The sequence below is a fragment of the Bufo gargarizans genome, chromosome 6 (genome assembly GCF_014858855.1).
Source record: "Bufo gargarizans isolate SCDJY-AF-19 chromosome 6, ASM1485885v1, whole genome shotgun sequence".
NCBI lineage: Eukaryota > Metazoa > Chordata > Amphibia > Anura > Bufonidae > Bufo > Bufo gargarizans.
The window spans coordinates 156,192,585-156,208,019 of NC_058085.1; the positions used below are offsets into that span (position 1 = coordinate 156,192,585).

The 15,435-nt window shown below is 42.7% G+C and overlaps 1 protein-coding gene across 1 annotated transcript in view; it reads right to left on the reverse strand.

Annotated features, from left to right (window-relative positions):
- GBF1 (golgi brefeldin A resistant guanine nucleotide exchange factor 1) overlaps positions 1 to 15,435 on the reverse strand; it is a 163,527-nt gene that overhangs the window by 54,777 nt on the left and 93,315 nt on the right. The window contains 6 exon segments of the mRNA XM_044299256.1: positions 1,868 to 1,966; positions 5,287 to 5,341; positions 9,220 to 9,280; positions 10,917 to 11,025; positions 11,533 to 11,651; positions 12,392 to 12,523. Of these exon segments, the coding sequence (XP_044155191.1) occupies positions 1,868 to 1,966; positions 5,287 to 5,341; positions 9,220 to 9,280; positions 10,917 to 11,025; positions 11,533 to 11,651; positions 12,392 to 12,523 (575 nt within the window).

Here is a 15,435-nt window from a genome sequence, read left to right on the forward strand (position 1 = left end):
TGAAAGTAGCCTTAAGTGTACCATTTCAATTAAATACTGACCAATGATAACAGTAGATGTCTCGGCCTGGTTTTATTATTAAAAATAAATAAATCTTGTTTTTTTTTGTTTTGTTTTTAGGGGGAATCCGACAGCTTTGTTAGAAAGAGGTTGTCATGTACTAGATTAAGTATGATTTTCATTTTTTTACATGAATCATGGGATAACCCTTTTCAATAGCACAATGAGAGGGCTTCTAGGCATGTAGCACTTTTAAAAGGGATTTCCCGTTAGGACAATCCCTATCTAAATTAGGGCACATAGATATCAGAGGAGGGAATAATTACCCCTGATGGGGAGCAACCCCTACTATCCAGAGCTGCTATAAAGAAGGACTCCCACCCGGAGGGACTTGATGCAGAAAAATGATTAGGCATCATGAAACTGTGAACTCACAGGCCGCATCTGCAGAGACATCTGGCAATCAGCCGATATTGCTGGTTCAATTATCAGAAAGGGGACTGTTTAGCAAAGACCCCTTTAAAACTATTTGCCGTAAAAAAACACCCATTCACTTTTTTTGTTTTTCTTCATTATATTATGATGAAAATATTGCTGCAGAAAAATTCAAGCAACTCTTCTTTACAGGATGAAGAGGACACAATGTGGAACATCAAAGTTTTTCTTAAAAGGGAATGTCACCAGGTTTATGCTGCCCTATTGGAGGTTAGCATAAACTAGTGACAGAGACCCCGATTCACTTGGTCATTTTTTATCTGCTGCAGCGAGAGTAGAAGCTGGGAATGAGCTGCCGGCTCCCCAACCCGCTACTATCAATATAGGGAGAGAACCGTCAATCAGGGGAGGCGGGAATATGAGGACTCAGCCCTTGGCTCATGCAGATATACACTGACTTTACGAAATCGACAAATCAGGGTCTCTTCCAACACTTTACACTGCCAGATTCCATTAAGGCCTCTTTCCCACGGGCGTGTGCGCCCTGTTGCTGTATTGCAGACCACATTTGCGGATCCGCAATACACGGGCGCTGTTCCGTGGGCATTCCGCACGGTCACGGATGCGGAACCAGTCACTTCAATGGGTCCGCAAATCCAGAGATGCGGAATGGTACCACAGAACAGAACCCTACAGAAGCACTACGGGGTGCTTCCGTGGGGTTTCGTCCCGTACTTCCGTTCCGCAAAAAGATAGAACGGGTCCGTGATTCGGCCGCAGCACGACCACCGGGCGCACACGCCCGTGGGAAAGAGGCCTTAAGCTGATAGACTTATCTAGAAATCTACATAGAAAAACAAAATATAGATAGTTTACTTCTTCTGGAGGATAAACTGAAGAAGCCCATGTCCCATTTGTAGACTATACACTGTCATAATCTACAGATCACTATAAAAGATGGCAATTACATCAAAATTAAACTCCCTCTCTCCACTCCTCTCTGCCTATTCTTATTAATGGCATTATATTGGGGAGCTACTTACTGCATGGTCTTTTTTCAATCTTTTTGTGCCTGCAAACCAGAACATTCTTTCTGCAAAATCTATCTGACCAATGAAATTTCCCATTGTACAGGACTGGTACTTGTGCCCCCTTTGTAATAGCTAGTATCCAATACATATGGAAGCAGGACGGTTTCATCAAGTCCAGATTAGCAACTACAATCCAAAAGTAACAGCTACAAAGTGACCACCTAGATCTCAAGTGTGTAAGTCAAAACACAGCAAAGCCCTTTTGCCTCATGCATCCACCAGAAAAGCCATGCTAACGGGTTACAATGAGGATGTAAGGAAAGCAAACAGGCGACAAGAAAGAAATTGCTTCCTGCGTCTTAGTTGCACACCGTACAGATTAGGAGGAACGGAAGGGAGACCTTTAAACTCTTAAAAAGTAGTACCCTCTCTAACTGGTTCACGTTTTTGGATTGTTCACCACTATTAGTGTCCAGTTTGCAGAGAAGACATGAAGAGATCTGCAGAAAACAGGTAAACGTATGAATGAAAACAAAACATCAAAAACACAGAAAGGAAAACACAGAAAGGTCTAAGAAGGGCAGGGCACACACATGATAGAACGTAAGAAACACGGCGGTGGAGAGTAATAAGAGGGCTACAACATATTATGCACAGTAGTCCTGCCAGTGTCAGATCAAGGCATATATGATCCCAGGAGATTTACATAACCTGAAAGCCGAGAAAAATGTAAAGGAGGAATCACATGTCAAAAGTGAAGTAAAAACTAATTACATTTTGAGGACCACAGTAGAATTACAGTATAAAGCATAATTCCATCGTTTTCATGTGTTTTATACACTCAATGGGGGAGATTTATCAAACTGGTGCAAAGTAGAACTGGCTTTGTTGCCCATAGCAACCAATCAGATTCTATCTTTCATTTTTCACAGATCCTTTGGAAAATGAAAGGTGGAATCTGATTGGTTGCTATGGTCAACTAAGCCAGTTCTATTTTTACACCAGTTTGATTAATCTCCCCCTTTTTCCTTGGTAAAAGAAGGAAAGGATCTTAAAAATAGGAAGAGTATGTGGCTGCCTCACTGATCCCCCACTGCTCTTCACTTACGGGCCCTGGGTTCAACACACAGGAAAAGGCTTGAACTGGGAGTAGTCCAACTCATTTTTTGTGTGTCGAGCCTGGAATTCAAAAAAGTGGATGGCAGTGGGAAATGGCGCAGGTTTAGAATGGCAGTGGCTGAGTATTCGTGGGGTAACAATTGCTATTTTAGCCCGACCCATTTTCTTTTTTAAACATTACCTGTAAAATCTATTTAAATGTGGCAAGAAGATGGAAAAAATAAAATAAAAATAGGAGGAGCTGACAATTACATATGATAACTAATAATAATCATTTTTAGTATTGCTCCAACATATTCCACGGAACGTTACAATCATCACTCGGAACTACGTGAGCGACGCAAGTGTAAATCAAGGATTGCTTAGATACTCAATAAACCCTAAATATTGTAAAATAAGATGGAATGCAGTATTTGGTTTAGGGCTCGTTCACACAAACTTGTGAAGCCTGTGCCCATGCTGTGGACCGCAAATTGCAATGCAGGGGCAGGCGCATGGGGATCACAGACTCTTTCACTTGAATGGGTCTGTGATCCTTCCGTTCCGCAAACAGTAGTGCTTCCGTAGTGTTCCATTCGTCCGTTCCGCATCTCCGGATCCATTGAAATGAATGGGTCCACATCCGTGATGCGGTCCGCAATACGGCAATAGACATCACATTCGTGTGAACGAGCCCTTAAGACGACTTAGGCCACTTTCACACGGGCGAGTTTTCCGCACGGGTGCAATGCGTGGGTTGAACGCATTGCACCCGCACTGAATCAGGACCCATTCATTTCTATGGGGCTGTTCACACGCAACGCAGGCCCCGTAGAAGTGAATAGGGCTGCGTGAAAATCGCAAGCATCCGCAAGCAAGTGCAGATGCGGTGCGATTTTCACGGAAGGGTTGCGAGGAGATGATCGGGATGGAGACCCGATCATTATTATTTTCCCTTATAACATGGTTATAAGGGAAAAAGATAGCATTCTGATCACAGAATGCATAGTACAATAGCGCTGGAGGGGTTAAAAAATAACATAAAAAAAAATATTAAACTCACCTTAATCCACTTGATCGCGCAGCCCGTCTTCTTTTCCGTCTTCTTTATGCTGTGTGCAGGAAAAGGACCTGTGGTGACGTCACTCCGGTCATCACATGATCTTTTACCATGATGATGGCTCACGTGATGGCCCATGTGATGACCGGAGTGACGTCACCACAGGTCCTTTTCCTGTACACAGCATAAAAGAAGCCGTAAAAGAAGCCGGGCTGCACGATCAAGTGGATTAAGGTAAGTTTAACTATTATTTTTTAACCCCTCCAGCGCTATTGTACTATGCATTCTGTATTCAGAATGCTATTATTTTCCCTTATAACCATGTTATAAGAGAAAATAATACAATCTACAGAACCCCGATCCCAAACCTGAACTTCTGTGAAGAAGTTCGGGTTTGGGTACCAAACATGCCGATTTTTCTCACGCGTGTGCAAAACGCATTAAAATGTTTTGCACTCACGCTGAAAAATCGCGCATGTTCCCGCAGCGCCCGTGTGAAAGAGGCCTTAGGCATCTTTCACACGAGAGTGACGGATTGGCTCCGGATACGTTCAGTGAAACTCGCATTATTTTGCAAGCAAGTTCAGTCAGTTTTGTCTGCGATTGCATTAAGTTTTTCTGCGCGGGTGCAATGTGTTTTGATGCATTTTTCATGCGCGTGATAAAAAACTGAAGGTTTACAAACAACATCTCTTAGCAACCATCAGTGAAAAATGCATCGCATTGCTTGTTTTTTCACTGAAGCCCCATTCACTTCTATGGGACCAGGATATAAGAACATGCAGAATATAGAACATGCTGTGTTTTTCACGCAACGCATGTGTGAAAAAAAAACCGCTCATGTACACAGACCCATTGAAATGAATGGGTCAGGATTTAGTGCGTTTGCTATGCGTTCACGTCACTCGTGTGAAAGGGGCCTTGGAGACTCTTTATTATAGAAACAAGTCACATTTGTCCATGGGCGGTGTCTTTTTCCAACCCCTTCAAAGGATAATTCTACATGGAACATAAATGGTCAGCTCAGTTCACCTTTACTAGTAATGTTAAATGGAGGATCCTGACAAGTTTTAAAGGGGTTGTCCACTCATTTACTACTGATGGCCTAACCTCAGGATAGGCCACCGACATCTGATCAGAGGGAGCCTGCTGGGGTCACTTTGTTGGGGGCAGTGCTGCAGTAAGCAGCTCTGTCCACTACACAATAGATGGAGCTGTGTAGTACCGGCGCCGCAGCCAATCTGAAACAGTTGATTAGGATGGCTGATCAGATATTATTGGCTTATCCTTAAGATTGGCCATCAATAGTAAAGGAATGGAAAACCCCCCATTAAGCATCATTTCCTTCTCAGGGTGGTACACAGTTTAATTCTAAAGGGAATCTAATTAATATTGAGAAGATCCAGCGCAAGCAGCGTTCCTGGCTCTGTCTGCCGCTGATTGGCAGCTCTCTTCCTATACTGTGCAGTCAGTCATCCGCAGGGGGTTTCACAGAAGTAAAGAAAAATGAAAAACTACAATATATATTAAAAATAAAAAATAAAGGAAAATACAGCAATAACAGTCACACAAATACAAATCCCAGTACCACGAGCTACACCATGGAAGGCATGCAAAGTATATGACCAGGCCAAGAACCTAGGAAAAACAAAGTTTAAATACCTTTTTCATATTCGTTCCCATGTAACTTTTCGATTCTTCTTTAAACTGAGGTAACCTGAAAGAGAAAACTAGCATGTTAGAACATATCTGACATACGGTACATATACATCATAAATAAAGCAAAATACTCAAATACTAGTAATGCATAGTTAATACACATTAGTGAGAAATTTCATCTATAGTGTTTGGAGATGTCCTTCAATGCTAATTAAAAACCCATTAAAGGGAATAAAGAAAACAAAGTGAAATATCAGCTTCTATCCCTATCAGGCTGGCATTTTGCACCAGTGAGAACGTCACTTATATTATGAGCCGGAGCTTGTGGTCGTGACACACAGAGATAATTGAGTTTTGAAGGTCAGTGTTTTGCAGTTGCAGTTTGGAGTTTTTCACCTGCCTGATTTGTAATGGCATATCATTAATGGAAAACCTGCTATTGCAAATTCCAGGTCAGACTTATTTTTGTCCTTTGGGCAAAATAAAAGAATTGGTTTTGAACAGTGTGGAAAACAGCTAATTTAAGGGTAAAACCCATACAAGTAAAAAACAACAACTCATGTCCATCAAGTTTAATCTTCCCCAATCATATATTAATTATAAACCTCAGTGCCATTTGCTATTATTTCAGCATGTAGTTATAGTGTCTGCCATCACCACATCTTGCATGTAAATCACGTGCCAGTTCTTTGTACTGGTATGTGTAAATGAGATCACTTCTACAGTGTTTTTTTCCCCAAGATGAGCAAGCCCAATTTCCAAGCTTCTTGTTATAAGAGGGCCCTTCTTCCTATTTGGTAATCTGGTCACCCGCCTTTGACCCAGTTCCTGATGTGGGGCCCAAAACCCAATCTCATATTCAAGATGTGGCCTTAGGGTACTTTCACACTTGCAGCAGAGGATTACGGCAGGCAGTTAAGTCGCCAGAACTGCCTGCCGGAGCCGTAAAGACGCATGCCAACTGATGGCATTAGTAAGACTGATCAGGATTCTGATCAGTCTTACAAATGCATTGAAATGCCGGAACCATCTTTTCAAGGTGTCATCCGGAAAAACAGATCCACATTTTTTGATCCGGCATTGCGGTATTTTGAATGCACTAATACATTCCTATGGAAAAAAAATGCCGGATTTGGCATTCTGGCAAGTTTTCCGGATTTTTGGCCGGAAATAAAACCGTAGCATGATGCAGTTTTATCTCTGTCCTAATCAGTCAAAAAGACTGAACTGAAGACATCCTGAACAGATTACTCTCCATTCAGAATGCATGGGGATATGCCCGATCAGTTCTTTTCCCGTATAGAGCCCCTAGGACAAAACTCAATGCCGGAAAATAAAACGCTAGTGTGAAAGTACTCTAAAAAGGGATTTATAGCAGGGTAAGGGGGTGTACCGTTAAATTATGAACCCCTGCATCAAACTCTATGCTCAACTAATCACTTCTCAAGTATCTACACTGTCACTCTCCATCTCTAAGACATGCAAGTATGCTTTATGCATTTATACCATGCATGTTTAGGTTTATATCGTACTTATGGTTTTTTTTTACTCTGGTTCTGTACCTGTTGCTATATTTGGGTATTTTTTCACATGTGGTGTCGCTCCCTGATGAATGGTGGCATTTCCCCACAGGGAGACGAGTCAGAGGTGGAGACTTATCATTTTGGATGAACATGTATTATTGTTATATGTTTCAGTCATTATGGTCTCTCGTATCTCTACAATGTTTATTCCTGTCGTTTAGAGAAAGGTGTATTTCTCTTTATCTACATAGGGTGAAACACAAAACATATTTAGGTAGAGATTAGACACAGGGCGCTGATACATTTGCCTAGTGTGATTCCCCAGACCCTGTCTCTCACCCCTTCCTTATCTGATGGTTCTGTATACCTGTCTTGATTCAATAGGTGGTTTCTCATTTAGTGGTCTTCTCTGTGACCAATTGATATTTTTTTGATTCCCACTTTCCATCCCCAGATTTCCCTTGCCCGATTCCCAAAAATCCACCATTTATGCCCGGCAGTGCAGTGTTATTGCAGTTTGGGTACCACCTCAACCAAGAAGATACCATGCAATATATCTTGCCAACCACATTGATGCTCATTTACATGAGGGATGGGCTGCCAAGCAATGATGATTTTTCGGCCAGCATAAATTATGAATCAGTTTTCATTTGTTGCCATGACTACACATGGCAATGGCTGAACTCATTTGTACGAGCGATCATTGTACAATCAGGCCTTTTGTTTTATATAAGGTTACCCCAAGACGACCCTTCTAAATGTTTTGTCTACTGTAGAAGTTGCTAGTTCCCTTAAATGCTAGCAGTATAGGTCTCTATGAATATATGTATGGAAGCATGAGTGGTATCGTCCTTCTCAGCCTCATCACATCCAGACTAAATATGACTTTTCACCTCTACAGTACAAAAGGCCAAGGTGACACAGCTGGTGACTGTTTAGTTTGCCGGGTCACGCAAGATGCCACTTAAACTTTGCTTAACAAATTTCTAGTGACCGGTTGACAGCCACGCAAATTTTCTATGTATATCACCGATATCAGCCTGGTGAACCTATGCGCCTCGCTCCCTCCTCTAAAGTTACATGTGTATCTCTTCATGATAAAATAATCAAATAGAGGAAAGAAATTTTACCATTTTGTAAAGTGGGATGCACGAACGATCTGCATTCTTTAAGGGGCCTATATACAGTAGGACTGCCACACATTATGTAACCCCAAAATTGGATCTGTGCATAAAAGCACAAAGTAAGTAATCGTTATTGATGAAGTTTTTAGTACTGAAGTTTATTTTGGGGTAAAACATACAACCTAATAAAACCAACAATGGAACATATAAAATTCTTCTGCGGCTGTTTTATCTTCCGTTATTTAAAGTGAATCTGTCAGCAGAATTTACCCCTATAAACTGTTCCCACCACCATTTGTGACCTCAAAAGATCTTTCTAAAGTTGTATCCACAAGTCAACTGCGGCCCTGCATAAAAATACAATATAATACAATACAAAAAATACTTTGAAAATCTCCCATGACAACTGAAGGCTTCACAAGGTGGATTTGGACTAAATGTCCCAGTCAATCTTCGCCAAGTCAGCCCAAGGTCTGCTGACAGACATGGAGGACATCTCTCACAGGCTGCATGATATATGGTGCTTGTGTGGTACATTGGAAAACTGGTACATGCTTAGAGTGTCTGCTTTTGTGAGGGCATGCGAGTACCTTCTACAAAGTATGCAGAATTGCAATCTCATAATGGATACAACTTTAGAAAGGTATCTTCAGATCACAAATGGTGGTGGTGGGAGATGTTGACAGGTGTAAATCCTGCTGACAGGTTCCCTTTGATAGTCCAGGTTTGAAAAAAAAAAGGCTCCGCTCGAAATTAGCATCATGGCTCCAGCTCTCAAATGAGTCCTGACAGCTATGACCCATCCAATTTAAACAAATCCCAATGGATCTGAAAGATCAGGGTTCTTGTATTTTTTGATGGTAAGAACAGCAGTGTAGGCTACACGATAAAAAAATAAAAAAATCTTATGGTCACCAAACCCATTCTTCATGCTCAGTTTTCATCATAAGTTCAAATTTTACAATGGAAACAAAGCCAAGGCAGCCAAAAACATCAGAGGAAATTCATACATGTTTGAAGACAATGATCCATCAAAGATTAGAAGGCTGGCCCATAAAACCAAGACCTGATCACTGTAAATGACTTTTTCATCTGCAGGTCATCAAGCCAACCTTGAACTTGGGTTTTAGCAGCATGAGCTCAAGGTCCTACTCTTATTTTCTTTTGTCCACACTCCAAGATAGATGACTATCGGCACATCCTGGCCTGTGGACCCCATATAAGTGTAGAATATGCCAGTCCTCAGGGGGCCGTGTCAGCAAGGCACAGGCAAACACAAGAGGGTTTACCTTGAGAAGAGCAGCTGCACCATGTCGACAAGAGTGTGCTCTGCAGATTTTCTCAATAACTCTGCGAAGACAAAAACAAATAACACAGGTGTCATTACGTTGTGTGATATTATCAAGAGGCTTCAGCAAGCGCTCTCCCCTCCAGTCTTTGTTTACAGAGGATTACGGCAAATTTATTAAAACCAGGCCAGCGTTCACCCCTTGACTTGCCGAGTGCCACATGTGGAACACCAGATGGTGCTGTGGAGCTGATGTAGCAACACCGACACTAAGGGCTGGAAGACAGACACTGGTTGGGTGCATAAACCTTTAGGCCCGTTTACTGAAATGTATCTTCCTACTTATCCCATGCTTGAAGCTTGCCTCCTCCCGTGCCCTTATAATCAGACCTTCTGCACTTTGGATTGGATTCACACATTGAGGTGTTTTTCTGCAATTTTGCACTTTTAGTGTCATTTTGCACCTGAATTTTTGCTTCGCCAGATGTTTGCTACAAGTCTATGGGTATTTTGTTGTTTATTGTAAAAAAAAAAAAATGCAGCATATTGAAGCAACATTTTTTCTGGTGTTTTTTCATTCTCTCCACACATTGCTTAAAAAACAAAACAAAAGGATATAAAATAACACAATGAAGATACTGTATGGCGTATTTTTTGTGATAAAAAAACACCAGAGCATATATGTGTGAGAAGGATCCCTTAAAAGAGTATTTCTATTTCAGATATTTATCCACCTCTGAGACCCCAACACAAAGACCCCCCAGACAGACATGGCATCCAGAAGCTGGCTGAATTGAAACAAACGTGCTTGGCTCTCATAAGGTGGTTTTAGACGCCCAGATATTCACAGGAACGTTAGTTGCCGACAATCTGTCTGTTCATCGGGTGAAACTGTTGTTCGTGCAGGGACCTAAATTATCGTTTCTGGGCAGCAGATCGTGCGGTCTAAACAGCGATCCGCTGCCAAGAAACAATGCAGCCGTATGAAGACGAATGATCGCAATAGTGATCCCTCGTCCTCATACTGTGGAGGTGATTGCTGCATGTAAATGAAGAGCTTCACCCGCACCGAACTGTCAGGAAGTAACGCTTCCTTCCCAACAATCTTCTGCTTATCAGCATTTATTTTTAATTTTATTAAAGCTACTCTCCATTAGGACAATTCCTCTAGGGTACATGGTCATTATTGAATGAATTCCCACTGAAAACGGTCACCCATTCAATTTAAAGGGTGTAACAGGATCGTTCCCAATGTCAGGGGTTTCCATTGTCTAGATCAGTGATGGTGAACCTTTTACAGACCGAGCGCCCAAACTGCAACATAAACCCACTTATTTATCGCAAAGTGCCAACACAGCAATTTACCTTGAATACTACAGTCCAATATAGAATATCTTCCATGTACTGTTTCATTTATCTACAATATCCTGCCTACATTCAGTGCACTACCTGTGCTGCTCATGGTGCGCCCTGCACTGATGAGTGACAGGAAAGTCTAAGGCATATTGGTACACCATAGACTTTTTCCAGGGTGTGGGTGCCCACAGAGAGGGCTCCAAGTGCCGCCTCTGGCACCCGTGCCATAGGTTCGCCATCACTGGTCTAGATGAAACTATGCTTTTAAATGTTTGCATTCTAAAAAAGAACCCAGCCATACATGCCATCATTTCAGCGTCCTACCTTTCAGAAAGTACTTACCGCTCAGTCTCATTTCAAAGCATATACGGAAGCAGGACTGCATAATCTCGCACACAGACTCATTGGTCAGATGAGCTCCTACTGGGGTGAGTAGCAAGGTGCGCAAAACCTGAAAATAGTTCAAGAATAATATAGGTTTGTGCATAAATATCTACCATTGGTTACATTCATTTTCCTATAAACTTTGAAAAGTTGTCATTTACCAAAAGCGTAAAAAGCCAGAGTCATAATCCAGTGGGCCTAAAGCGTGGTGGTTATTTCGTGACCAGACAAGCGAGTGTGCATCCTATAGTAAGCAGATAACCTGCGCTTACTCCTTTTTCAATTACACTGATGATTTTCAGCATTCTCTGCCCTCCCTCCCAGGACTTTTTCTGCTGCAGCTTGACAAATGCTTGAAATCAATTAATTGAAGCGTTTAATTATCTTTTATTTGAAAAAGCTTTTACTTCAGGTACATGAGACCCCTGTTTAAAAATAACATTAGGCGCAAATCTCTTCCAGAGTCAAAACATGGCCTGTGTCTCCGTGTAACAGGATACAAAGAGCTTAAGTAATTCATCTAATTGCCCCGTGAATAAGGACAGGGGGGATGCAGTCCCCTCTCTCGAGTTACCTGTAGGATTTTCATCAGCACAACCTCATCGCTGGCTGGGTCGGTGCCAACAAAGCGGGCGTGTGTAACTGCATCTGCCATGTTCTCAATTCCTTCAGCTGTACCATCGTGGACTGGATCTACAGAACAGAAAACATCTCAGTGTTACCTACAAGTCTTCCATTTAATCTAAAGACAAACACATTCTACACCTGTGGTCAGCAACCTCCAGCCATTGGGAAACTACCACTCCCAGCATGCTCCATTTACAGCCAAACAAGTGCGCATGCTGGGCGTTGTAGTTTCAGCTTGTAGTGCCGGAGGTTGCGGAGCCCATTAAGCCATAGGTATTGCCTAGCTGTAAGGAAACAATCACTCTCAGTCAGCAGTGTGGCCGATACTGGTGACTTAAGACCATATATCACAGTAACTTATCCTATCTACACCATTTTCAGAAATGTCAACCTGGTACATAGATTGTAAGCAGGGCCTTAACTCCCAGTGTTTCAGTTATATATTAGCCAGTTACGTTGTGATGCCCTTTGTTTTGTACATGAACCCCCTGAATTGTAAAGCGTTGCAGAATATGGTGGCGCTATATAAAGATTATTTCATATAAACTAACAGAAGATTGGTCGTCACTCTGCATATGATTTGTCATCTCTAAGTTAAAGTCTTGTGGCAGAATTCTTAGCATGCTGCCCTAATAAAGCAATCCACCAGAGGGCAGTACGTGTATGACATGGACAGCTTACTAGAATCTCCTCTTACGTACTGCAAATCAAAAGTAAAACTGAAATTAACAAACTGTCTTTAGATGAAAGAACATGATGAGCAATGGATTTCCACAAAGCCTGAACCTCATTGTGTAGATACGTACCTATTAATGCATAGGAAAGAAACTTGTTCACAGAGGTCAGAGCAAGCCCTGTAATGGGGCCAGTGGTGTCCTCCGAACGAATAACCTCTAAGAAAGGACGAAGAAATACATTGGGCTCAATTTCTGATAGATCTGTAACAAAAAGAGAACAGGTATTTAGGGTGTGATACAAGATATCACAAGGTTCACAAGTAACAGGGCAAGGGCATTGGACTACAATGAAAATCAGGATTTTACAGACGTCAGTGCTGTTTGTACGATGCACTCAATCTGAACAAGCCGAGCTGCAGGGTACAGCTTGGGGGCAATGTGGGCATCAGACTACCTTAGACAATGATTCCAGGACACCCTAAGGGCTGTTTCACACGAGCGGATGCCGTGCGTGACATCCGCTGCGTGAATGACAGCCAAGACCCGATGCAGACTGCAGAAGCACGGAGCATTAACATGATTGATAATGCTCCGTGCCTCTCTGTGATCTCTTTACAACAAAATCACAGTGAGATAAAGTTGTCACTGTGATTTCGTACTAAAGAGATCACAGAGAGGCACGGAGCATTATCAGTCATGTTACTGTTCCGTGCTTCTGCTGTCCGCATCGGGTCTTGGCTGTCATTCATGGAGCGGATGTCACGCACGGCAGCCGCTCGTGTGATACAGCCCTAACAGATGTAGACATTTTAACCCCTGTGAAGCACTACTTCAAATGGGAAGACTTTTTCAGGTAAAAGGGGTTCTGCGGGAATAAAAAATAAATACTTACCGTATTTTTCGCCGTATAAGACGCACTTTTTTCCCCCCAAAAGTGGGGGGAAAATAGCAGTCCGTCTTATACGGCGAATGCAGCTTATTTTGCGATTTGCGAATTTTCGTGCAAATTTTTGCACGATTTTTTTGTGCAAATTATTTTGCGATTTTCAATGATACACCCGCCGCGATGCCGCGTGGCGGGTGCATCAGCTGTGAGGGAGGAGGGGCTGGGGGCCGGCATCTGCTTTTATAATGACAGCAGGGCCCGTGCAGTGACTATTCTACTACACGGGCCCCGCTCACTGTATAATCGTATGTCTAATAGTAAATAGTTATGTACATAATCGCATAATGAGCGGAGTACTTACAACTACAAACGCTCGCCGAGAGGAGGGAGGAGGCAGGCTGGGAGGACGGGCGCTGGCAGTGTGTGAGTCATACGTCACGCGCCTGCGCCGCCCACTTTATGAATGAAGCAGGCGGCGTGGGCGCATGACGTATGACTCACGCTGCCAGCGCCTGTCCTCCCGGCCTGCCTCCTGCCTCCTCCCTCCTCTCGGCGAGCGCTTGTAGTTGTAAGTACTCCGCTCATTATGCGATTATGCACATAACTATTTACTGTTAGACATACGATTATACAGTGAGCGGGGCCCGTGTAGTAGAATACAGTCACTGCACGGGCCCCGCTGTCATTATAAAGCCAGATGCCGGCCCCCAGCCCTGTATTGAGGGTCATTCACTACAGGGACACTTATGGAGGGGATCTGTGGATGACACATTGCATAAGATGCTATATATGTGTCATACACAGAGACCCCAATAAGAACCACCCACAGATCCCCCATAAGTGTCACCCACAGATCCCCCATAAGTGTCACCCACAGATCCCCCCATAACAGTGCGTCACCCACAGATCCCCCCATAACAGTGCATCACCCACAGATCCCCCATAACAGTGCGTCACCCACAGATCCCCCATAACAGTGCGTCACCCACAGATCCCCCATAACAGTGCGTCACCCACAGATCCCCCATAACAGTGCGTCACCCACAGATCCCCCATAACAGTGCGTCACCCACAGATCCCCCATAACAGTGCGTCACCCACAGATCCCCCATAACAGTGCCATCCACAGACCACAATTAGTTCAAAACCCACCAAAAGCACACCTTTTGGTTCAAAATATTTTTTTTCTTATTTTCCTCCTCAAAAACCTAGGTGCGTCTTATAGGCCGGTGCGTCTTATACGGCGCAAAATACGGTACATATTACTTTATTATAAATACCGGTATATTCTCAAATACCATTCATTAGTTATAACGGCTCGTTTTGTCCAGGGAGCAATTATTAGGAGAAATAAAATGTCTGCCGTCCTATTACACACAAAACCTGTCCTAATCACACAGGACACGTTATTTCACAACACTGAGCTAAAGAGTTGCCTCATCCTCTTCTCTTCTTGTCATGGATTATGCTCCTGAATACAGATGATAAAATGAATCTCTGTGGGATGAGGAGACATGAAGTACAGAGAGGAGGGTGGGGATATGGCTGATGAGCAGCAGCACTTGTATGCAGTCTCCATTACCACAGCCCCACATTACCACAGTCTGTGCTGTTCGTCCTCTCTGTACTTCATGTCTCCTCATGATCTCCAATCCTACAGAGATTCAGTGGAAGATCTTATCAGCTGTATTCAGGATCATAATCCCCAACAAGGAGAGGAGGATGAGACAGCTCTTTACCTCAGTGTTGTGATAGAACTTGTCCTGCTCTGTGATTAGGACAGGTTTTGTGTGTACTAATAGGACGGCGGCCATTTAATATCTCCTAATGACTGCTCCCCAGACAAAATGAGCCATTATAACTAATGAAAGGTATTTGGGAAAATATTTATAATAAAGTAATATTTAAGTATTTTCATTTTCTTTGCCAATTAGGCCGAGGTGTTATTTTTAGCATTATGTACACAATTGTGAATATATAACTTGAGATGTAGTGTATATGTAATATGCTTTTTTATATATATTTGTACACTGTCTTCCCTCTGACAAAATTAAGAAATTTATAAAAAAAAAAAAAAAAAAAAAAAAAGTATTTTCATTTTTTACATTCCAGGAGAACCCCTTTAAGGTTCAAAACATGCAAAAAACCTGGCACAGCGTACCCAAGCTGGGGGCACCCCAGCAGACGTGCAGATTTTGTAGACACATACAACTAAGGCTACTTTCACACTTGCGTTCGGGGCTCCGCTTGTGAGTTCCGTTTGAAGGCTCTCACAAGCGTCCCCGAA